The following is a 23,575-nucleotide window of genomic DNA, read 5'->3' as shown; positions in this document are numbered from 1 at the left end:
CGTTTTATCAAATAACTGCACTGTGTATTGGCTCTAAATCTGCATTTATAATGATTATCTTAATTTTCATATGCTAAATTTGTACATTCTCAAAACTTTCAAAGCCGCAGGCACAATATATGTTATTACTTGAGGTTGTTCTTTAAATTCTTTAATTGGTTGCAGAAGTTCGTATTTATAGTTCTGTGTTAGAGGAAAAATTGCATGTCACTATTTTGAAACAAGAAAGATCTGTTTGTGTTTATTTGTCATAGACATTTACATTTGTAGGTTTCCATAAGCAAGCGATGATTCTCAATCATTCTAAATCAGGATGTAGTGCCTTCAAATATTCAGTAGTCCGTGGGTAATCATTCTTGCACAGTAATATGCTTGAAACAGAGTTTTGAATTGTTTTTGCCATCTCCAGTTTTAACTTTAGTTTGTTGTGGCCATGGGAAGTAGCTTGAAAATTTTTCTATTGGAGGATGTTAATCTTTGATAAATTCCATGTTATGGATAAGTACTTCCACATTAGTTCAAAGCATATGCATCTCATTTCCATGCAATTCAATAATATTCAGCTCCTTAATAGTGATACTTGCTGAGGTTTTTTTCCTTTCATAACACATGTATCAGTCTCAGTGAAGCTGTTAAATAACCGGGTTTTCTTACTGATTAAGTCTGGATAGTATTTAATTAAAATCCAGTTTGTGACTGAACTTGTTTTGGCTGCAACAGGGTTTTTTTTTAAGTGCTCTGTTTGTTAGGGGCACTTGGCACAAATGTGGAAGAAATGTTTCCTGTCCCACAGAGACTATAAAACAAATGGCTAATCAAAATTCCCTCAAAATTTGTTAAAATTAATGTCTTTTCTGGTTAATTATTTATAAGGCAGCTTTCATGTTCTTTTCAAATATTGAGGTAATTTTTCAATATTTTTTTAATTTTATGTGAATCTCTGTGCATCTTTATAACATTATGCCTTCATTAAACTCAGGAAAAATGTCCAGCTCTGTACTGTTATCTGTGATCCTAGAGGTTTCATCTAGATTACTGGATTCTTGGCACATGGATGTTTAATGTACTTGCAAGATGGTGTGAGTGTAGGAGTGTCTACTTACAGCTTTAATCCAGTGTGTTTTGCATAGCTTATAACAGCTGTAATAGTAGGAATTAGCAAAAATTTAGTAATTTTGGTAGAAGAAAATTCAAATGTTTGTAAATAAGGCTTGAAACAGCTGTAAATCTCTTGCTACTGGTGATTAATTATTCTGTAGTTTTGTGATACACTAAAGTTATTCCTTTACAAAGCTATGAAGAAACTAAAAGTTGTGCTGGATGTTGATATGATAAACATGCTGACAGGAGTTATCTTTGGCTGTGCCAGGCAGGTAACTCGAGACCCACTTTGGATCCCTTGGGATCCCTTTTTCTTATCTTTTTCTTCATTATTATTGTTGGGATATGTTTGTTTCTTTGTTGTTGATTATGTTTAACAACTGTTTTCTTAAAACTAGTACAGGAAACTTTCATGTGTCATGACACTGACGAAATCATACATATATAGAACGTATCACTACAGTGACAAAATTACACTTAGTGCATACCATCTACTAAATCACTGAAATACAGCAGCAGTTCTCTGAAATCATTTGAAATAGAAGCATATTGTGGGATCAACAATACCAAATAAAATATTTTTAAAATACTTGTAGGATAGAGAGTATTCTAAACTTTAAGCATTTTTTATCTAAAGGTATTTTTTATTTTTAAGGTTTTAGTATGATTTTATTTTGAGGTTCTGGCAGATGGTACTGCTGCTGTAGAAATCTAATAAGCCTGTTCAAAACTTTATCTATTACTTTAATCTTTTCCTATGTACACCAGTGCCAACTAAGATTATTTTTTGTCTCCATACCTTCTGTCCTGTGGTATTGGCACACATGATGTGCTGTGCTTTGGATTTGCTGATCTTTTCTGGCTGAAGGAGGAGGGCATGCTGGTTTGGTTCCTAGTTTGCTGTTGGGAAAGCAAACTGCTCTGAACTTATTTTTTTAATCTCAAATGTTGCACTTGCTTAAATATATAAATTATAAAGGTGTATACTAATTGGAGTTACTTGTAGGTGTAACAAAGGCATTGGACTGAGAAAGAAAGAGAGGGATTCTTCTGACTGACTTTCAGCTTTTGCTGAAATTGGTAAGTTTCTGCTTCTTTCCCCAGGCACTAAACTGAGTTCTGGCCACATTCTGCTCGGACAGCTCAGAAATAGGATTTCCAAAGGAGCCTGTCCTATTGTTCTGCAATATGAGTTCTCCTGACACTGCTTACCTGTTGCTTGCTGGTGTTGCCCAGAGTGCTGTGCCTGCTCCCTGAGCAGGGCAGCTGTTTATCATCAAGCTGTCACAGAGCACACCATGGCCAGGACCCCACAGTGGGTACTGAACCTCTGACATTTTTGGTATGCACATGTACCAGCTACGGCCTCTACACACCTCATGAAACAGGCATCAAGTAAACAAATTAATTTACAGGGAGCAGTCAGAGGTGTGAGCAGAATCTGGGTTTCCCATCTATAGGATTCTGCCCCCATGGTTTAAATGGTGTCACTGGGGAAGGGCTGTCAGACACAGCCCTATCGCCTGTACCCTCAGTGGGAGGGTGGTGCTTACACAAACACCTCTGCTAAGGCTGCACAGTTTCAGTTTTAAATCTATGGCCACTGCTCATAGGTAAACTGCATTAAAAAAGCTGTCATTTCAGAGGCCTGGATGATCCCATTTTGGGGAAAAGTTGGTTTTTTTTGTGTTGATATAGCGAACAATTGTAGTTAGAGATTGGTAATAGTTTCCTTTTAAATATCAACAGAAGTTTAAAACAATAAACTTGCTCACCAGTCATTCCTCAGAAAGTATTCCTAAGGCCATTTTATATTTCATATTTGTAATGATAACATTCCAAATATCACTTTTTATCAGCTTGCATATCTGTCACCTGAACAAAGTAAAAATACACTCTTCATCATTTACAGTTTTACAATTTTTTATGTCTTTATTCATTATAGCCCAAAACAAAATAGCTGTTTCTGTATTTAACATCTATTAAGTAAGGATTAATCTAGGATAGAAGCTGTTACAACGTTCTTGCTTAAGATAAAAATTCTTCCTGCATCCAACAACCACCTAAATTTCCTCCCAAAAGAGAAGGTATCTAGATTGAAGAAAAAAATAATGTCCATGTAATACTTTAAAATGAGCACTTTCCTGGACTGGGACAAAGGAAATTCAGGAATTATTTTATATTTTTTTCTTCCAGACATCTGCTCCAATTTCATCTCTGTATGATTTTCAGATGTCTTTCTGTACACATCTGACTCCTCGTCTGTGTCTCTCTCCTCCTCTCTTTGAGTCTGTGCCGTGAATCCGTGCAGAATTCTCCGAGTCCCGTGGAGCTGAGGTGAGTGGCACGGCATCATTTCGGATTTCTGCTCCCCCGAGGAGCTGGGCGCGTTTTCTGGGAGGATGCTGTTCAAACCAGCAGATGGTGCTGCGCAGCATCTTATGGCTCCTCGCATCCACTGCAGTCCTTTTTGTACCACAAAACTACTTAAAAGTTTCTACTGCAATTCCTGAGCTGAAACAAATGTTTGTGGAATTAAGTAGTGATTTCCTTTAAGTCTGGGGGACTATTTTAGTGGGTATGTTTTCAGTCATTAGATGTTAACATATGCCATATATTGTTTTGTTTTTTTCCTGATGGAATCAAGGGTACCCATGCACACTTAAACCAACTGTAACTCTTCATGTCACTTAGTAAAGGTCTGAATTTTCTGACAGAATAACTAATAAAACTTTAATATTGAGAGCTAAAATATTTTGGAAGAGAAAAATTCTGGAAACTGTAAGTAAAAACAGCAGCTAGCATTTTATTTATGGAATACAGATGAGGGAAAGTTTGGGTTTGTTTTTTTTTCTTTCAACAATAACCCTTGCTGTGTGAATAGAATAAACCAGTAGAAATATTCAATTATATACTGCACACTGAGGGGCTAAAAGCATGTAGTTAGGTAGTGCAACCTTGATGTATCTTTTAGATTGAAAGCTACTTGTAACAAATGAAATAATCTTGTATTTAGCTTTAAATTGCAGTGTAGCTGTGCCTTGCTCTGAGATTCAGTTACTTAAGAAAAGGGTTAAGTGAGAATTCTGATGCAAGAATCAAATATGGAGCACTTGAATAGTAAATAAGATTGTTCCAAGGTTTCAATTTGTTGTATTAGTCAGTGACAAGTACAACATTTTTAATGCATGCCATAAGATTAGTGTACCCAAAGTAAACAAGCAGTAGTCTGTGTGCATCTCTAGCAATTGGTTCGGGTTATATGTATGCAGCTTTGTTTCTGATAATGGATTCAAGTTCAACATAAATAAAAACAGTGTACATTAAGGAGGATAAATATCTAATTGCCATAATCTGCATCTAGAATTGAATGGATGTAAACATGTTAACCACAGAAGACAATTCCTCAGAACAGAAAGTAGCTAGTTGGACGATTATTAGCAAAATAGCTGTACTTCTTTTGTCTGTTAAGCCTTTCCTCTTCAAAGATGGAAACTATAATTTTTGAAACACCTTTTAAAAATTGTAACATTTGAACCTTTTATATATGAGATGAAATTATATTATATGGTTTATATACATTTTCTGACACTGCAATAAAATGCATCCTTTGTAGGTTGAAAGATTGTTAGACTGCTAAAAGTTTTGATATAATTTAAAATAGTTTTTTACACAGAACTCAATTTAAGCTCAGAAATTATGTTTCTTTTTATCTTAACACTTAAAAGAATGAAGTAGTATTTTTGTCAGTATGCATGAACAAGATACAAATAGTATTTTATGTTTTGTGGTTATAAGTGATATTTTAAAATGTATTGTAGTTGCTTAGTTTGAAAAAGAATGCAGACTGTTTGCTTACAAAATACACAGTGTAGGCCCAGCAGAATTGTGTATCTGACAAGCATTCTGGTTATTTAAACTTGCATCTAACAGATTTCAAAACTATTAATGCTGGAGTGAGAAGTTTGAGGTGAATATCTTTGCTTAGAAAACTATTGGGAAAATGTGGCTGATTTGAATTACACATATTGCTTTCCCAAGAGCCAGAGTTTGTTATTTTTGATAACTGTATACAACAATATCCTTAAGGAGCTGCATTCACCTGTTTACTTACTCAAAAAAACACAAAACCACCCTCTTTGATGGATTTTTTCCCTATTTTTCTGAAACTTTGTTTATGCTGAATTATATTTGGCTTTTGAGAAACATAATTAAATATATTTTTACCTTCTAAAAATCTGTTAGTCTCAGATTTACATTGAACATATAAGACATTGAAATGAAATGCCTCATGCATTAAAAAAGACAAATGCAATAAGCAAAATATAATATTACTAAATTACAAAAGATGAGGCTGAATTTGAAAACACAGTTAACTACTGTGACAATGTTCAGACTTAGTACCTTCATGTCAGGGCTTTAATTGTCTCTTACAAAGCTGATTAATTTTTTTAAAGAAAATCTATTATCTAAACAGACATTTCAGAATTTGAAGCCTCTTTGAAATTACCTAAAATTGTGATATTTACCACAAGTTTTAAGTTTCTAAAAGAAAATGCTGACATCTATTTGTAGCTAAATTACTTTTGTCAGCTATATTTTTGTATAATTTCTGTATAATTAATGATTTTAAAAAGTTAACAGTAGGCTTGCAGTATTATTGCTCTGGAATTAATGGGTGAAAAACTGTAGTTAGGAGTTCAGAATCAGTATCATGTCTTCAAGATTTTAGTAATATAGATCAAAATGTAGTAATCCAGATCAAAATGTATTTTCAGTATACCAATATGGGCCTGTTATCACTGGGTTGTGAAAATACACTTAGTCCCCCCACAAAATGAAAATTGTCCATAGGGAGTGTTAGATCTTGTAAAGATTCCATTACATTTGTAAATAAGAGATACATTTCTAATGTTTCTTTTAGGGGAAATTAAACTATTTTTTCCTTTCACAAGGCAAACTTTTTAGTATGATCTTTGAAACATTAAAATTTCAGGAATATGTATCATTTGCTTGTAAAAGTATATTATTAATTTTGTGATAGAGTGCAGTCTAGTTTTTTCAGGTATTTCTATTTAATGTCCTGGAAATGAATATTGAAATGACTAAATTGCTTGTCCTTGAACTCGTTGCATTACTACACTTCATCTCACTTCATCATTTAATTTGTATGGTTTCCAAATCTACGTGATTATCATCTATTAGTACCCTTGGTGACAGAGGGCAGGACACTGTTGTATCAGAGTTAATAAAGCAGAAACACAAGCCTAATTACTATGGGAGGTAAGCCATGCTGGCGAGATTTACCTTTCACATAAGGCCTGTATGTGGTTAATACTTACAAATAAAGATGGATAGATAGGCATCTATGTTTGTGTGTTTCTGTCCTATGTTGACATAATTCATTTTTGTATTACAATTTTTGATACATTCTCCTTTTTTTTCCTTCTCTTTTATATCCCTGAATATATTACTGTGATTGCTCTCAGATGCTTTATGTTCAATTTTGAAAACTTAGCTAGACATGGAAGCTTTCATCTGAGTCAAATGATTATGCAAATATAGTGTGGATGCTCTCAGGCATTACTTCTACCTCTGCAAATTTATATTAACAAATGCATATTGTATATATTAATTTCAGATTTATTCAAAATGGTCTGTGCATAGCAAACTGAAAACACTTGTCATGGTAGTATTAAATATAATGACTACGGAATATTAAACATGATTCTGTATGGAATTTTAATTCAGTGGTCTGTATTTGTATATATTTGTATGCAAGTATGTGCATGCATGTATACATAGAGAAATCAGTGCCAAAAAAACTTATTTTGCTGCCACTGTGTTATTACTCATCATGAAAATACAGTTTTGCCCACAGTTCTTGTAAATCAGAGGGATTTTAAAAATGAAATTACTTAACTATACTTCAAATCTCTACAAGTAATCCACATATTTTAAAGATACATAAATTTCACATTTATAAATATTTGCTGGATGTTATGGCAGTCTGGAAACTTTTAAGTCTTTGTCCGGGTGGTATTTATGATAATTTTGTTCTGAAGTGATGCAGTCTTTATTCAATAAAAATAAATATGCACAAGTTATTGTGCTATGAGACTGAAAAGCGTTACAGTAGTTAATACAAGACTTTATATAAAATGTTTTATTGATTGACTCTATGTCAATTTTAATTTAAGCTTTATGATTCAATCTGTGTCTATTTTTAATTTAAGTGGATTACATTCCGTAAAGATCCTTTTACTGTATTGACTTGGATGTACCATATTATTAGGTACTATGAGTTCAGCTTCTACAAATCTGTTAATACATAAAACCATAAGAAGCCTCTTATGTTCAAACCAGGTTAGAGTGAAGACATCAGATTAATATTTGATCATGTAGAAGTGCCCTTAATCAGATTTACTTATTTCTCAGAGTGTTTCTGCAATTATCATAATTGTTGTGCTAAATATGTTTGTCTTTATATCTGGCTTTGGGCATAATCTTCTCTCTTGAAACCCTCTCATTGTGGGACTTGGATTCCTGCACAAAACCCAATTAATATTAAGATGACAGTCCCTGATGAGTTCCCAAGGAGCCAGCAGCTGAGCAGACTCTGTAACGTTCTTAAGTACAGACTACTTGAATGATCAAGAGCATCTGAGGGAGACACACAATTCAATAATCCCTTTCTCAGGAAAGTCAAGAGTCCTGTGAGATAAGAGTGAAATCAAAGGAACACATCAGAAAGAAAATGACTGGTATAGTCTTGTAGTGTCTCTATTAAAATGCAAAAGTTATGGATTTTTTTAGGGGTGATGGGAACCTTTTCTGTTTTATTGATTTCTTTTTATAGTTTGATGATTTCTCTAAGATTATCTTAAAAGCTTAAAGAAAAAAGAGACTTCATCAAAAGGTATTTTGTGTGACAGGCGCATACATACTTTTTGTTTCCATTATATTAATTAATACGGCACATTTCAGTGGTTTTTGGTTTTGAGACTTCAACTTATGCACTTTATGTACATAGTACATTTGTCACAGTTGTTTTTCCTGATGGTGACCCACAAATGATAAATAAGGCACATGTGACTTATCCTGTAAGATTTGCTCCTTGAGAAAAACAGTCACAGAAAAGCAATACTGTTTACTGGGTTTTGAATGCATCAAAATGGCAACAGCTGCTCTTTTCTGATACCCTCTTCTATGATCTAGTATCAACAACTGAATTTACTCTCTGATGATAGTGTGCTAACCTATTGATTTGTAATCAGAAATTGGTTTCCTGTCACTTTAAAAGGGAAGCACTAAGGGGCAGTAAAAACAAGCCTGTCTGTTCTGGATGAAGCTCTGGTTCAGGCTCCATGCTGTATGTTTTCTTATTTTAAAGAGTTCACTTTTTTCTTCTGTTTTAAAGAAGATACTTCAATTAATCAGAAAATGCTTATTACTTTTTAGCTTATTATATTGTGCAGGGTTCACGTGTTTGAATTGCTCTTGAAGTCCTTGAAGTTCTTATATCTGTAGTCATATCCATAATTAAGATTTTATTTTATTAATGATTGTATGGCCTCAGCTGATATTTCTAGAGGTTAAAAAACCACAAACCAAACAAACCATCTCAATGCTGGTAAGTGCTCTTTCACTATAGATTTACATCTTTAACAAAGTTCCATTATCTGAAACTTGTTAGACAGTAAGATAGTAAATGTTACTAAGTGATCAAAAATGCTCTCCTATGTCTTTGTTAGTGTTCCTGCACTGTCCCTTAAGTTTGTCTTGTGTATTTCACTGAATAGATTTATTCAAGTAGCTACATAAAGATTTGTTTCAAAACCAGTAGGATTGTAATGGAATGCAGCACAGGCATTTTCTAAATGCACATTTTTAAGTCTTACTCATCCTCTGTTTTTAGTTCCGTTTATTGTATATTATGGTAAACTTTGCAGCTCAGGACATTATCCTAAGAAAGTCTAACATTACATTAGAAGTATGACCTGTCAGCATAAGCATTTTTGTTCATTTTCCCATGCCAAACCAGACTGAAATATGAAGGATGTGAAATAAAATGTGCCTTCTAGTTTTCTTCTTAATATTCAAAAGAATCGAGGGGGAAAAATGAATACCTAAATCATACATATGTATATGCCTTTTAAGCTTTATAATAAAGCCTTTAAATAACCCCTTACTTGGTTAAAATCCAACTTAAGAGTCAACATACAAAGGTGACTGCTGTATAATATTAGACATATCTGTATTATGTGGGCATGTTACTGCTCCACCAGAATCTCTCAATAGTAATTATTATGCCAAGCACCCTGTTGGCACAATTACACTAAAGCTCTAATTAGTAGCAGTAAGATTAGAACCCCTACATGTTAAATCTGTAGAAGCAAAGCTGAGTGAAGGATTTAAAACAGTTTCAAAACATTGTATTGTCTTTATTACAGTCTTTGTATTTCAGTAAAGAAGGGTTTTCTATAAAATGCACTTAAAATAATCTGGTTCTGTCACTAAAAATAGGAAAGATAAGGTAATTGCAGTCAAACCTCAGTACTCTGCTTCTATCTAGGTGCTTTATATCTCAAGTGTCAAATCCAGTGAACTCTAGTGGAAGTTACATCCTTCGAAGCTTTTCCTTCGATGAACTGATGGGGTTGGGATTGATAAAGGCTTTTCCTGCTGCCTCCAGTTCCTTCTCAGTGACTGCTGAGGGTTCCGTGCTGGAAGGGTCTGGCACGTGGCAAGTCTTATGTCACAACTTTATCGCCAGCTAAACATGATCCTTGTTAATTCACGCCTTTCTCAATTTCACTCTTCACCGTTTTTTCTGCAAAGTAATGAAAACACCGAGTTCATTGTCCAGCTGTAGCTTTACAGGCAGCACACAAGCACTGGGCACTGCCAGTCTGAAGCTGCTCCCTCACTGGGGACGATCAGAAGCCAACACAAATGACATCAAAGCATTGATTCCATTATTTGAAAAGTTGTGGTCTCACCACCCTTCCAATACAAGGAGATTTTAGCAGATTTGAAATGACTGATGATGCATCTTCATCTAGATTTGGTATCTACTAAATCTGAGTTAAAAATATCTGCTTCTGTATAACTCTGTATACTGTAAGAGCTTTTTTTGCCCTCATGTTGGATCATTAGATACAGTACATTCAAGTAAAGAATCAGTTGATTCTTAGAATAAGTAGAGACTTACATGCCTAAAGCATTCTGCTTCTGATTCTTAGTACACTTTGTATTTGAGAGGGAGGAAATTTTCTGGATTCTCTCTTTTAGGAACAATTTCTTTAGCTGTGCTGAATTGTAATAATGATTCCCCTCATCAATTTATTTATTCTTATTTATAGCATAAGCCAATTTCTCACTGAGAAAATGATTGTATGATTGCTTTGTCTTAATGTTTATTGATTACATAGTGCCTCTACCATTAATGAAGGAAGCTGGATGCAAAGCTAACAGAACCTGGTGAATAAATTCCCACTGGCTCCAGAAAGATTTGAATTATGCCTACAGTAGAAACAGACTTTATTGGGCTCTCCTCAAGCTTCTCCTGCAGGGATGAGAACCCTTTTTGTGCTTTTTATCTAGGTTGCTTTAGAGGTAGAGTTTTGACCAAAACATGAATGTAGGGACCCAGGAATTAATTTTATGAGGGATTTTGCACTTCCCCATTTCATGTTTTAGGGTACTGTTTAATACTCTAGTACATCTCACTAACTTGGTCTGACAACAGAAGCACAAAACAATATAGGGAGTGAAGGAGTTGCCTACATTTAAAGGTTGCTCCTATTGTGTTTTTCTCCAGTAGAAGAGGGAGTCTCACATGACAGTACCACTGTGTTTTGTCAGCCCGAGACATTAAGGTATTTTTCTGTATAGCTTCAGGCTGGTTCAGTGATTTGTGCTGCTGCAAAGAGAATCACAGGGTACAGTCTCCATTGCACTAACTCCACTCAGACAGGCTCATATAATCAATCTAGTTAAATACCTTTCTTTGTAAATGCCTAGATGTTGAGGGCACAGGTGAAAATCTTCAGTGCTCCAAAGGTATTGGGTATACATATTATTCAGACTTAATTTATATAGTCATTGTTATCTATAATATGTGGCAGACTTAAGAGCCTGATGTCTTAGTTTCAATATTTGCCCTAATTTTTTATTTTTTTAATATATTTTTAGTCTTAACGTCAGAGAAGAAGGTTTGTAATGCAAAAGAAAAGTTATTTATGAATAATAAAATAGGTGGTGTTAAATAACATATTTCATTATTTTAATGAATTAAAAAATTGTTAAAGTTCGTGTTTCTCTCATTGTTCGTGCTATTAAATGCATATTAGCATGGTCATTTTTGTTTAATGGAAACAAATAACAGTTAATCTTATTGGGAGGTTAAGTGGGTTTACTCTGTAAAGGGCAAATCCCAGATGAATGTTTTCTTTTTTAAAGAATAGCTTTAGTCACTGACAGATGGTCTCTGTCTGAGTCTCCCCGTAGACAGATACAGTTTCTTTTTACACATTTATGAAAGTTGTAGATACAGATATTCAGTAATATGCTGTTGTGTAGGACAAAGACCAAGTCTGGCGGATTGATAGGATTAGATTTCAGAACAGTGACATATGGTTGGTTTACCAAAGTGGACACAATTTGAAAAGAAAAAAGAAGTATCTACAGTTACAGCTACTCTCATAATGGAAGAATTTAAATTTGGCCAATTGCCTCTTACAAAAGACAGTATGGTAGCTCTTATTTAACTCTGCTTAGAGTTTGGTATATCATTATTAGGTTCTGATTGTGTGCATTTCTGGCTTTCAGATAAGTCTGCAAACAAATTGCCATGTAATCTTAAGTGAAGAAAAGCAGTAATGCCTTAATTTAGAATATTGATAATTTGATCCCTGGCCCTAACCAATCAGATATCAATATCACTTACATGTCTATTGCAGATTTGTTTTATAAATACAAATAAGAACCTCCATAAGCCTGCATGATAAGCCTGCATTTTGCTTACCCTCTATTCTACATGTAAAGTTCTCATTATAACCTTAATCAAATAACTATACAACATATTTAGTGGTAATTTATCACAGTAAAATTATTCATAGGTGTCTTGAGTAAGTCCAGTTATATTTATGTGTTATGCCATACCGTGTTTTTTGGCAATGGAGTTTGCTAGATTTCATAGATTTACTGTGTCTGCTTTTTTTTATGACTGACATAGCAATAACCAGATTGCAAGGATATTTATGTTGTTTGTGGCTTAGCAAGATAATTAAAGGATATAAATTAATCAAGTGCAATTAATTAGAAACTTTATGTTCACAGCAGTCCTTCTTTGCATGTATAATTTATATGTATTGATTTCCCAGCTTTCATTAGCCTATGAGATAACAGCAAAAATGCATTAGAGAAGAAAATGTACAATTAGCGTGAGAGTGAACCCTGGCATAATTGATAGATCAGCACATGTTTGGGGCAAATATAAAGCTTTGTTAACTGTCATAAGCAGTTAGAATTGATAAGTGGTATTTCACTACATATCTCTCAGCTGATTAATGGTGTTTTTAAAGAGTCCTCTTAATGGGAAGCTGATAGGTTGGTTGAATTTACATTTTAATCAGAGTATTTATGATGGAGGCAGCCATAAGAAATTTATTGGCACAGTGGTAAGGACCTTCCCTGAGGGATTTGGGGAAAGAGAAAGCATTTTAATATGGCTACTCACCTTCCCCTTCTTTGTGTGACCTGGTCAGCTCATAGGAAGGGCAAGCATTTTGGCTATCAGCTAATAACTGTTATCAAGGGAAATTTCATGTTAATTAGTGAGGTGAAATATAGATGAAAACCTACAGAACATTTGCACGCTCACCTAGGAAAGAGTAGCTCTGTTAACAACAATAGTCTGCAACAACTACTTGTGGATCTTTACTGTGTTGAGATGCTGTGTTTTAGTTATAGTTTTGTTTCAGCAACATGTTTGTTTTATACCTGTAGGCCCTTCTACTGCAGGAGAGCTCTTGATCCAAACTAGTCTCTGATTATCTGCTGAAGATTTAGAGTTGGTAGGTATGTGGAAATAGCCTGAGTCAATTTACAAGTGGGGCTTGTGATTCATTGTTCAAGTGTCTTTTGTTAGAACTGCTGTCTATATGCTGCTTAATAAAACCATATTTGTTACTTGCAGACACTTGCTTGAAATTAGAAACTTTCATATAAAAGTGGTTTTAAGTTATACTTTCTATTTGAGATTATTTTCTGATTTATATTTATATACACATTCTGCTTTAATAAAAATATCTAGCTAATGCACATATTCTTATATTCTCAGGCTTCTGCCTATCAAATAAGCAGTTTTTCTTACCTAGTTAAGCTAGTTGTTCAAATGGAGAGCTAGACTCAAAGTATCTTGCTTTACTCTTTTTACTGACATGTCTCAGAAGTTAATAGCCTCATGCATCACTTTCTGTCTCGATGAATTCTATTTGATTTTCTTTTGTTTATCTATTCCACAGAAAAAAAACAATCACTGGGTTTATTTTCTAAGTAGCATATTAAATAAAGTTTTTTAGCTTAGGTATTTCAGTTTCCTCATTTTGTTTTACACTGACAAATTAAAGTAGCTGACTAGTAAATTAATTCATAAATATTAAATATTTGATATAAAGAAGCAAATTACATCTACCTATGAACAGAAATTAAGGACCCCATGCTTAAAAATCATAGGTTATTTGTTTTAGCCATATCAGATAAGAATCTTAGGCCATATATAGACACATTAGTTTTGTATTATAAATGTCTTAATTATTCAGAGTTCATTAGTTTCCTTTTTTCACAACTCAAAATAAATGAAAGTTGGATGAGTTTTGCTATTCAGTAGCAGCAGCTACGCAGCATCACCAAGTGACAGTTTTATAGACAGCATGGTAATGGCTTATTCCTTTAGAAAGAAGGAGACAAAGTGATTATTATATCACTTATTATTTTAATGCAGAAATGAGGGTTTCCTACATTTGTAATTTAGATAGGTTGCCACCTTAATGCAAAGTTGTCTTTTGTATTGTGTCCTTACTTGCTCAATTTGCATTCTGCCTGTTGCTTTACACAGTATCTGTGGCTGGATTTGCTGGCATTTTGAAAGTGAGAACTATTGTTTCATCTGTCTGGTGGCCCCAGGGAAGAGGAGTACCAAGTACTGTCTGCAATACAATTCCCTTTCTTATTTATAGCTACCAGAAATATAAACAAAAGTATACTGTGATATAATTCGGAATTAACAACATTTCTGAATTAAAGTGACTTGATTGTAATCCTGCAGGTTTCTTTGTCCACAATCAGGAAAATGAATGATAGAGATCTGTACAGTACCTGTGTGCCTGTGCTTGGTCTCATTGAACTAGAGGGATTTCTTCTACTGGAACAACCCTCTTGCCCTGGAATCTTTGCCAATTTCCCTGGTACATCCCATGCCTTTGTGCCCATTAGTGACTGGCACCAATCTGAAATGGCAGCTGCGTGCTCAGATTTTGGAATAATGCCCATTTTTTTGCATTCTGACCACTTCCAGTTGAGAGTGTGGGCAGCTCCCCTGCCTTCTCTTGGCAGAGAAGGTCCTGCTGGACCCACTCACAGTGGCTCAAGAAAGGCTTTCTCTGGAAAACCCCATACTGGAGACTCTTTTTCCCCTTATTTCCTCCTGTGCAGATGACATTCCTGCTCCAGGTTGCATGTATACCTTGATACTCAATAATTGCATGATTTACTGGCAACTCACTTCCAAATGAACAAGGTCTATGTGTAAAAGTTACAATGGTAGCTAAAAAACCATCTGAATTTTTATATATATGATTTTAGATGTAGTGAAATAGACAAAAAATCCCTACTTTGATATTTTAAAGGGAATAAAAGTTTCTTTGATTTTCAGTTTACTTGGAAGGTCAGATGTAATACAGGTGTTTGTTGCATAGCAGGTATGTTGGCTAGATACATAATGTACTTTTCTTTGCTATGTTATACTTCATGTCCTTTTGAGAATAAAAATGAAAAGAACATTCTAAGACTTTTGGGCTAAACTGAGATGGCATATTTTGAAAAGGTTTGACTGGATAGATTTCCAGTTAGATATATATCTGTTTTATCTAAAATTTTGGACAGGTATACTATTAGTAGACCACCCCAGATTATCTGTTTACAGATGCTATGCTGTTAGTGGATTTAATAAGCAAAAATGGGGATAATAGCTTTATCTGAACAAAATACAAAAAATATCTATTGGTCCCACTAAGTTCTTGCACATGTACTTCAACATTTTTTAACTGAAAGATCAGGCACTTGTATTTTATAATGGTTCAGGTTCTCTCCTGTTTAATGCTAAGAACTCTCTGGGAGTGAAATGTGACAGTATTCCAATAGAAAAGATGAAGTGGCAGCAGTGTGATAAGGATGTGGTATGTAGGATGTTGATGTGAATGTATTAAATTAGTTTATATGCACCCAGAGAAGAGCTACTTGAGCAAGGTTACTGCCTACTAACCACTATAAATTCTCCAGTGAATGGGAGCATGCCCAGGATTTTACATGTGATTTTTTTGTTGTAGGATCCCATCACTGGCTGACTTAATAGCAGCTTTTTTCAGAGCCTTATACTGTAAAAGCAGTTTGAGGGTGCTGCACTGAGCAATTAATGACCCTGGGGATATTTCAAACAGTACCTAAGGAAATCTTTATTTGAATGTGATGGTATTATGGATGTTGATTGTTTCCTTTGCACAGATCAAAATTAGCTAAAATCTATCTCCTAGCCAGTAAATATCATTTCTGCTGTGCCCTCTACAAAAAAACCCTTTTCGTACAGAATTAACTGTACAGTTTAATGGATTACAAAGATGTTGGCTTCCTCAGTTTTTACCTAAAGTCTCTGTACTTTTGTTTTAGAAAAATAATTGAAAGCATTCTAGTGATCAAGCTGCTTCTACAACTTTTATGTTAGTTGATTTAAATTCACAGGTTAATGGGAGTAATGAGGGTAGAACTACTCTATTCCTCAGGAAAACAGGCCATTTATTCTGAAAGAAAGAGAGATGTTCCATTATAAATACCTAATGTTTTTGTAATATAGAATTGGGTGACAAAAAAATCTAATTACTCTGACTGATTGACAGAGAGAAACTTTCTGAGGTTCTGAAGGAGAAAGGAAAGTGCAAGAAACTGCAAACCAAACATACAAAAACGGGCTTCCATGTGATAGAAAGGGATGTGGTATTTCAGGAAAACAGAAAAATTAGGATGTCCACTTGAAAAAAAGAAGTCATAATTATAGATAGCTTTTTGTAAGCAGCCCTCTTCCAATACTGGTTAGCTCTATAGAACTTGGTGAGAGTTCTGGCAGTGGGCTCATGCTTTCATTTCTTCATACTTAGCTCTCACTTTATTACCATTTGACCATCTTCTCCACATGTGAGAACAATCAAACATTTTGTTTGAAAACTATAAAATGAAATACAAAGCTTTTCTATTCCTCCAGATTCCTAGGAGTTTGTATGTGTGGCAATAAAATGCATTGTCATGAGTCAAAAACAACATTTTCCATGTATATATATCATGTTTGTCTCTTTGTGGTTAGTTCTGGCTCAAAATGGAAAGTAAGAAGTGAACAGTACTTATTTGAAATACTTAAGTGGGAGTTTAATCCCATTAAGCTAGTTCTGTAATTGACCAGGGTGCCTGTGTGTGCTTCAGTTTGTGATTATTACTTGAATGTGTGGGAGGAGGTTATGAAACTTTTGGCTTCAGTGAACATTACAGCACTGGAGTTAGTTCAAGGGTGGACTGCTTTATACTATATATATAAAAAATAGTAATTATTTTTAAAAATGCTGTTAAATACACTGCAATTTAAGACCATGTGTTGTATTCTTTAATATGCATATCATTGTTTCAATTTTTTTATAGACTACGTTGAACTTGTCTGCAAGAGAAGAGAATATCAATCAGTATCTGTGCAGATGGTGAATCTCATTTTCAGGAAATATCTGGAAAATGCTTGGCTGGCCTTAAAATAGATGGTAATTACATCGAAATTTCTTTTTTGCTATGGTCTTTCCTCTAATAAGAAGGGAATTTTTATTTAGTAACAGCTTTGACTGGCTTCCTTTATTATGTTTCCTTCTATTTTTGTTCCTGGATTGCACCTGCTCAGTAGTTATCTAATCTTTCTTAGAAGTTTACACTCTCAAGTAAAAGCTTTGAAGTTTACACTGATTAGTGTTTTATGGCATAGGAGATATGTATAGTTCCTTCTTTTACAGTGTTAAAGCTATTATGCACCTGGTAAAAAGATAGTCATTAAAGTTCAGATGACAAACCTTTAAAATATTTAGTAGATTAAAGTACTGAATTACTCCCTACTACTTGTTCAAGGTCCTTCATTTTATGAAAGATTCTTCCAGTTTGGATTTTGAAGACAAGGGCCTTTTATGTGTGGTTGTACACTGGCAGACATCAGACATTTTGCAAAAAGGGTGTAGACAGTTATAGAAATCCACTTTTTTAACTAGACCAGTACTGAAATGTTGCTGATTCTAGTACTTTCCAGCAGCATTGCATTTTCTTGAAAATGTACATGACCAGTTTTCATCCAGACACTCAGGGTTTTTTTGTTTGCAGAAGCACTTCATTTAACAAACATCCTTGGAAGGTGGATTTTGTGTAATTTTGAATATAAGAAGTCTTTGTAAGGGAGATGCTGTTTAAGCATCTGTTTGCATGCCTATGGACAGAAAATATCATATAGATCACCTGAAAAAACCTAATTCTTCCTACTATTTAAAGTCATATATACAAATACATCTATATTAGCAAACATCTTTCTAGTACAAAATCTGCATGTTTTTAAGCCACTGGGTGGTAAAAAGTGAAATAATCATATTTTTCTCCAAAATATCCTAAAAGGAAAAGTGGCTGAGGGAAGTGGTTCCTGTGGTGTGAAATGTGAAGCCTGTTCAGGTCTCGAGAATAAGAGATTTGCCCCAGTGATGGGAATTCTGGAATGATTTTGATGCTCTCTTTATTAGAGAGTTTATTGGTGAAGTTGCCCTGAAATTCAAATGCAGTTTTTGTCTTCCTGAACAGAGTCTGATCCAAAGGCCATGAATTTCTGTGGCCTTGAAGCCCTTGATGATGAGCTCATGTAGCACAAGTGCACAGACACCTGCAGTCCTCTGTACTTTAGTTTTTCCCCTGATTTTCACATAGGACTATAAGGAATGTTGCTATTTTAAAATCTTTCTTTTTAAAATGGACATCCATTTCATTGTTTGAGCTATTGTGAGAACAGTAAGTAATATCAATGTGCCTGCTGGAATAAGCAGAGCAGGATTCTTTGAAACATTTAAATAGCATTAGTTTACACAAATGAGAAACAAGTGACTGTTTCCTGTTAATCCTGGGATATCTTTTGGGGATAAATACATTTTGTTGCTGAAAGTATTGCTTGATGGTATTGCTATGAATATTTTTTGGCAAAATCACAGGAAAGTGTATTATTATTACAAGATAAGAAAAACCACAAAATGATAGATAGCTTCTGGATAGCTACTTTAGATTACTACTAAAAACCATTAAAATACTGTTGTATATGCTAACTCATTAAGTAATTTGTTTTCTCTTGGGATAGAACACCTTTCTTTAAATATTGATAAATGGGGAGACAAACATGCTTTGAAAAAGAATGGGCTGGAGAAACTTGGCTTAGAGTTTTGGGGTGGGGTCATTTTGGTTTTGTTTGGGATTGATTTTTTTGTATATGGCTGATTGTGGTGACTGGAATCTGCAGTGAGGTGCACTCGGTGTGCTCAGAAAAACTGCAATTTGATCTAATCAGGGCTTGGCCTACGAACGTAATAAATTGTCAATGCAGGACTTTTGCATTCATTTACACTAATATAGAGTGTCTCATTTCTGAGAAGTAAATCACAATGGCTTTAGTACTTTATTTTCCATCTTGTATGTAAGTAAACTGCAGGATCAACTGGGAGGTTGAATCAATCTGCTATTTATTACCTCGAAATGGGACACCCTATTTTAAGTGCCTTATTCCCTTATGATTTAGACAGAGTAGTGCATTATGTTTAAACAGTATAGAAAACAGCTTTATTCTTTGTGGATTTTTCACTTCAGATGTGATGGATTTACATTTGTAAAAAACTTTCAGTGCATCATTATGTTATTACATAAAATAGAGTTTCAAGAAGACTGAAATGGAGAGAACAAGGAAAGTAATTCCAGTTTTTTCTATCATCTAATAACTGTTAATAATTCTATAAGTTGTTTCCATATATATTATATATTTAAATCAAATATTTGAATTTGATTTATATTTGGGGTTTTTTGTCCAGAACAGTTTGACATTTCTCAATAAATTATTTTCTAAGGACACTATGATTTCTTCATGAGCACAAGGCATTTCAGACACTTTCCCTAAACGGGTTCTTGAGGTTTAATGCAACTTCTCTCCACTAATTTATGGAAGTGAAAAGAGGAGGATTTGGGTTTTAGTTTTGGTGGGTTTGTTTTGCTTTGGTTTTGTTGTTGTTGTTGTTGTTTGGGTTTTTTTGATTGTTTGTTTGTTTTGTTTGTTTGTTTTTTCTCATGGAGGTCATGAAATGAGAATGAAAACCTATCTGTTCTTCCATTATTGTATTCTTGGGCCATACACTACTGTGATCTCTAATAGTATTAACTTACACTTAAACAGAATTTTCATGTGTTTATCTACTTTTTTAAGGAACTAATTGGAAACATACAGGTAACTTAGCACTTTAAAAACCCTATAGATTTAGTTGAATAAAAAGGCAGCACTCATAATACTGGCTCTCTGAATAATTTTGACTTCTCAGTCACCTTGTGTACCACTTAGTTGGGATAAAAGTCTCTCTGATTATTTTTGTACCTCTGCTCTTCTTTTCCTACTATAAAGTTTTATTTATCTTCCATCAAGTTGTTTACAAAATCAGTGTTATAGTTTTGAAAATATTAAACTGATTAAATTAAGGGAAGACTTTCTCATGTAAATGATAAAATAACCCATTTTCTGAAGTTAAACCTTTGGACCCCAAATCAGAAAAACACTTGAACATATATCTTTTTTTATTTTAGCACATTAGTGTGAACATTTAGTGAAGTTTTTTCAAGTCACAGTGACTTTCTTTGCTATGCACTACTTAAATGGAAAGCATATAAAAGCACCCAATTCTTGTAAACGTTAGCAAAGTTCTTTTGCTTGCACAGGTTGCAGCTGTGATCTTAGACAGCCTCTGTGTTCTTGCAAGTAAATCTTGCATTTGGAGTAGAGGATTTGATGTAAGGAGGGAATATGCCCACACTACCAACTTTTCTCGTGTATTTAGCACTCAGGAAATACCTGCTATACTGGAGTACTGGCAAAGGGCTAACTAATTTATACCAAAAATGAACACAGCTGATAAAAGCTTTAGTATAGAAGTCAAATGAATAGATAAATATATTCAGGCACACCAAATTGTAAAGGTATCTTGAATCATTACCTGGTGTTTGAAAGAGTTTGCTTTGACCAGCTTTTTCCCCTTCCTGTTTTATTACAGGCATACTGTATGCTCAATAGTAAAGCGAGAGGAAAGCATATGGCCTCCTGTTTGAACTTCTGTAATTAATCCTTCCAAATACTATTTCCTTGGAAAGTTATTTTTAATTTTATTACAGTCTGTTCTTGTATTCTCCCACACAATCACTTGGGCAACATTTGTATCGATGAAAACGACATAAAGCAGCTCTTAACTAAAAGGAGACTGCTGTTTTACACAACATGTAAATGATTAAGTGATAGATTTTTATTACTGTTTGTGTGTAGAGTGCACTACAGCATTTCAGCATTAACTCTCCCCCCATCCTGCCCCAAATCTGTACAGTCCTACAGAGTGTGTTTAAGATCTTTTTGCTGTTAAAAATCATATGGCTTATTTTTCAAAAAGCTTTTTAAAGCAGTTATTCCCTTAGAGATAAATTGATATTTCTCTATACGTTCTGTGAATTCTTGCAGTCATACAAAATAAAATTCTGCACTGTGGAATTGCTTAAAAAGAAGCTAAAGGTTATAGCTTAAGTAATGAAAAAAAATACTGAGAAATAAAAGATGATCAGGTTGGTCCAATGCCGGTCAGTATCTTGTATAAAAAAAACACTAAAAAAATAAAATCTGTCCATTCCTAAAAACCTTCTTTGTTGTTTGCCTACACAGAGAATTAGAGATGAGTGTACTGAGCTTGGCTACTGGACACTGTGACCCTGTAAGACAAGGTAGGGGAAGGAACATTACAAATGCAAGTATATGATGACGGAGAGCTGAAAGAATTATATTTCTGAGTACCTTAAAATATTTTCCAGAAGAAGTCCATGCAAAACAATTGAGTTGAATTGTATGATTATTTTTGTGTGAGAGACAACATATTAAATGATCAGGATGACAGTTGCCTACAAAATATTGAAAGATGACAAATGCTTTATATATATTTTCTGATGTCTTGAAATGTAGGTTGAAAGAAAATCTTCCTCTGATTTAATCTTGAAATGAACTAGAGCTATTCTAAATTTCATGCTTTTAGATAGCTTATGGTAAAATCCACCCTTTTAAGATATTTCCCAGAATGTTTTTTTTGTCTCTTCCTCCCTTCATCCATATAAATTTTTCATCAGATTTAGTGAGGGAGCTTTGTACAGCTATATTAGCCTGAATGCTGTTGATTTTAAAGGTTGTAATTGGGAGCATAATTTCAGTTAAGAGGTCTACTGGCAAGAAATAAAACTGACTAGAAACAGTGGACATAAAATGTGGTTTTATTCAAATAAACTAAAGGGTGAAAGCAATGTGTAACAGATATCTCTTAGCAACTTAATTCCTATTCAAGGATCACAGTAAGTTCACATTTCCAGAAGAGTGTTCAAGGTCTGCCTGTTAGGAATGTTCACTTGTTGGTTTTGCTCCTTGAAATTGAAATTACTGAATTGTACCAGAGAGGACAACACAGGCTTGATTTACATAGGCATGGTCCTCATTAATTCAGGTGGAGTATTAGGTCAGCAGCTCTGTAAGACCAGGATTGGGTAGTGCCTTGTCTGCAAATTCAATTCCTGTTTTTCTTCAAAAATATGCTTTTCAATTCTGTCACATATAAACATTGGGTTTAAATGGAGCACTTCTTTAAGGCTAAATGAAGTCATGCTTCTGCTGAATAGCAACACTTTTTCTTAGCCTGCATATATGAATTATACATGTGAAATAGAGCTGTCTAAATGTCAACTTTAAACTCAGGTGCTTAAATAATATTAGTTATCATGACTAGTTCATATATTTTTGAGTAAAATTAATTGGATTGTATAATAGTTTTAGGAAACTTTATAAGTGCTTTTGATTTTTTATAAAATATGCATGTGAACTAGTGAAGAAATTTATGTTTGTTAGTTATGGAAAATTTATATATTATATAATATTTTTACTTTTACTCTAGTTTTGCCTCTTTTTTCAAAAGATTGCGTTATCCTTGCAGAAGTCTCTTACATCTCTGTTGCACTCAAAAACCTTACAGCATTTCAAAGCAGTATTCCATTTATTTAGGTTACACTGAGAGCCTTAGCCTTTAACACCACTCAAGTCAGAACACATGATGTTGTCATGCCTCATACTCTAACCAGAAAAAGACATCAGGTTTGCTTCTGGAATTGCCAAGCAATAGTAAGGCTTTGTTAATTTTCTAAACTGTCTAAAATGCTTTCATTTTCATTCTGTTTTTTTTAACATCACTTTAAAATGGGATTCATTACAGCTCTAAGTGCTATAGATTTATGATAAATTTGATTGTCAAACAGCAAGCTAGAGTTTGACATCCCAACTGAAGTGGTCTGAAGGGCATGGTGCAGAAATGGACTGGATCTTACGAGTTATCAACTCCTTGATGCCTTAGCCAAATGAAGCTTTATTATTTCTCTGCACTATTAAAAATAAGGGAGAGTCTCAAACTTTTAGAGAATGTGAAGTGTAACCGAGGGCTTCATTACTGTGGTGTTGGTGTGGGTGCTTACAAATCTCAAAAGGCGGATGGAAAAGTATTCAAAGAAAAAAACACTCCCTTATAAAGGAGTGCTGATGGAATAAAGTTGATTTTGAAGGTTATTGGAGATTGAAAAATGTATCAATTTCTGCTTTCCAAGGGTCAAGCCTGTTTTCTTCTGGTTACTGTAGAAGGAAAGATCATTTTGAGGTGGGAGGGGGGGTCAAATCAGTTGATTTGTTTGAATGGGAACACAAGTAAAACCTGCATCCTTTAGCTTATTTAGGATCAGGGCTTTTGAGGTACTTTTGTTTCACTGAAAGACAAGCAGGTATGTAGAGAAAAGCAGAGAAGTGTTTCTTAGCATAAGCATTCCCGCT

The 23,575-nt window shown here is 34.2% G+C and overlaps 1 protein-coding gene across 5 annotated transcripts in view; it reads left to right on the top strand.

Annotated features, from left to right (window-relative positions):
- Positions 1-23,575, top strand: part of LOC111934607 (uncharacterized) — a 370,779-nt gene that overhangs the window by 217,753 nt on the left and 129,451 nt on the right. Inside the window, exons 3-8 of one of the 5 annotated variants that reach the window (XR_015275210.1) lie at positions 2,108-2,181; positions 3,298-3,438; positions 13,114-13,181; positions 17,068-17,180; positions 21,389-21,447; positions 22,763-22,879. Coding sequence is in view for 1 of the 5 variants with exons in the window: in XM_086847082.1 (XP_086703208.1) it covers positions 21,399-21,447 (49 nt within the window). In the remaining 4 variants the exon portion in view is untranslated. The remainder of the gene's footprint in view (positions 1-2,107; positions 2,182-3,297; positions 3,439-13,113; positions 13,182-17,067; positions 17,181-21,388; positions 21,448-22,762; positions 22,880-23,575) is intronic. The other 4 variants (XR_015275208.1, XR_015275209.1, XM_086847082.1 and 1 more) reach the window with 4 other exon arrangements.

Source organism: Cyanistes caeruleus, chromosome 12, assembly GCF_971803275.1.
Source record: "Cyanistes caeruleus chromosome 12, bCyaCae1.hap1.1, whole genome shotgun sequence".
Classification (NCBI taxonomy): domain Eukaryota; kingdom Metazoa; phylum Chordata; class Aves; order Passeriformes; family Paridae; genus Cyanistes; species Cyanistes caeruleus.
Note: the sequence above shows the minus strand (reverse complement) of the source record. Positions and strands in the feature narration are given on the sequence as shown.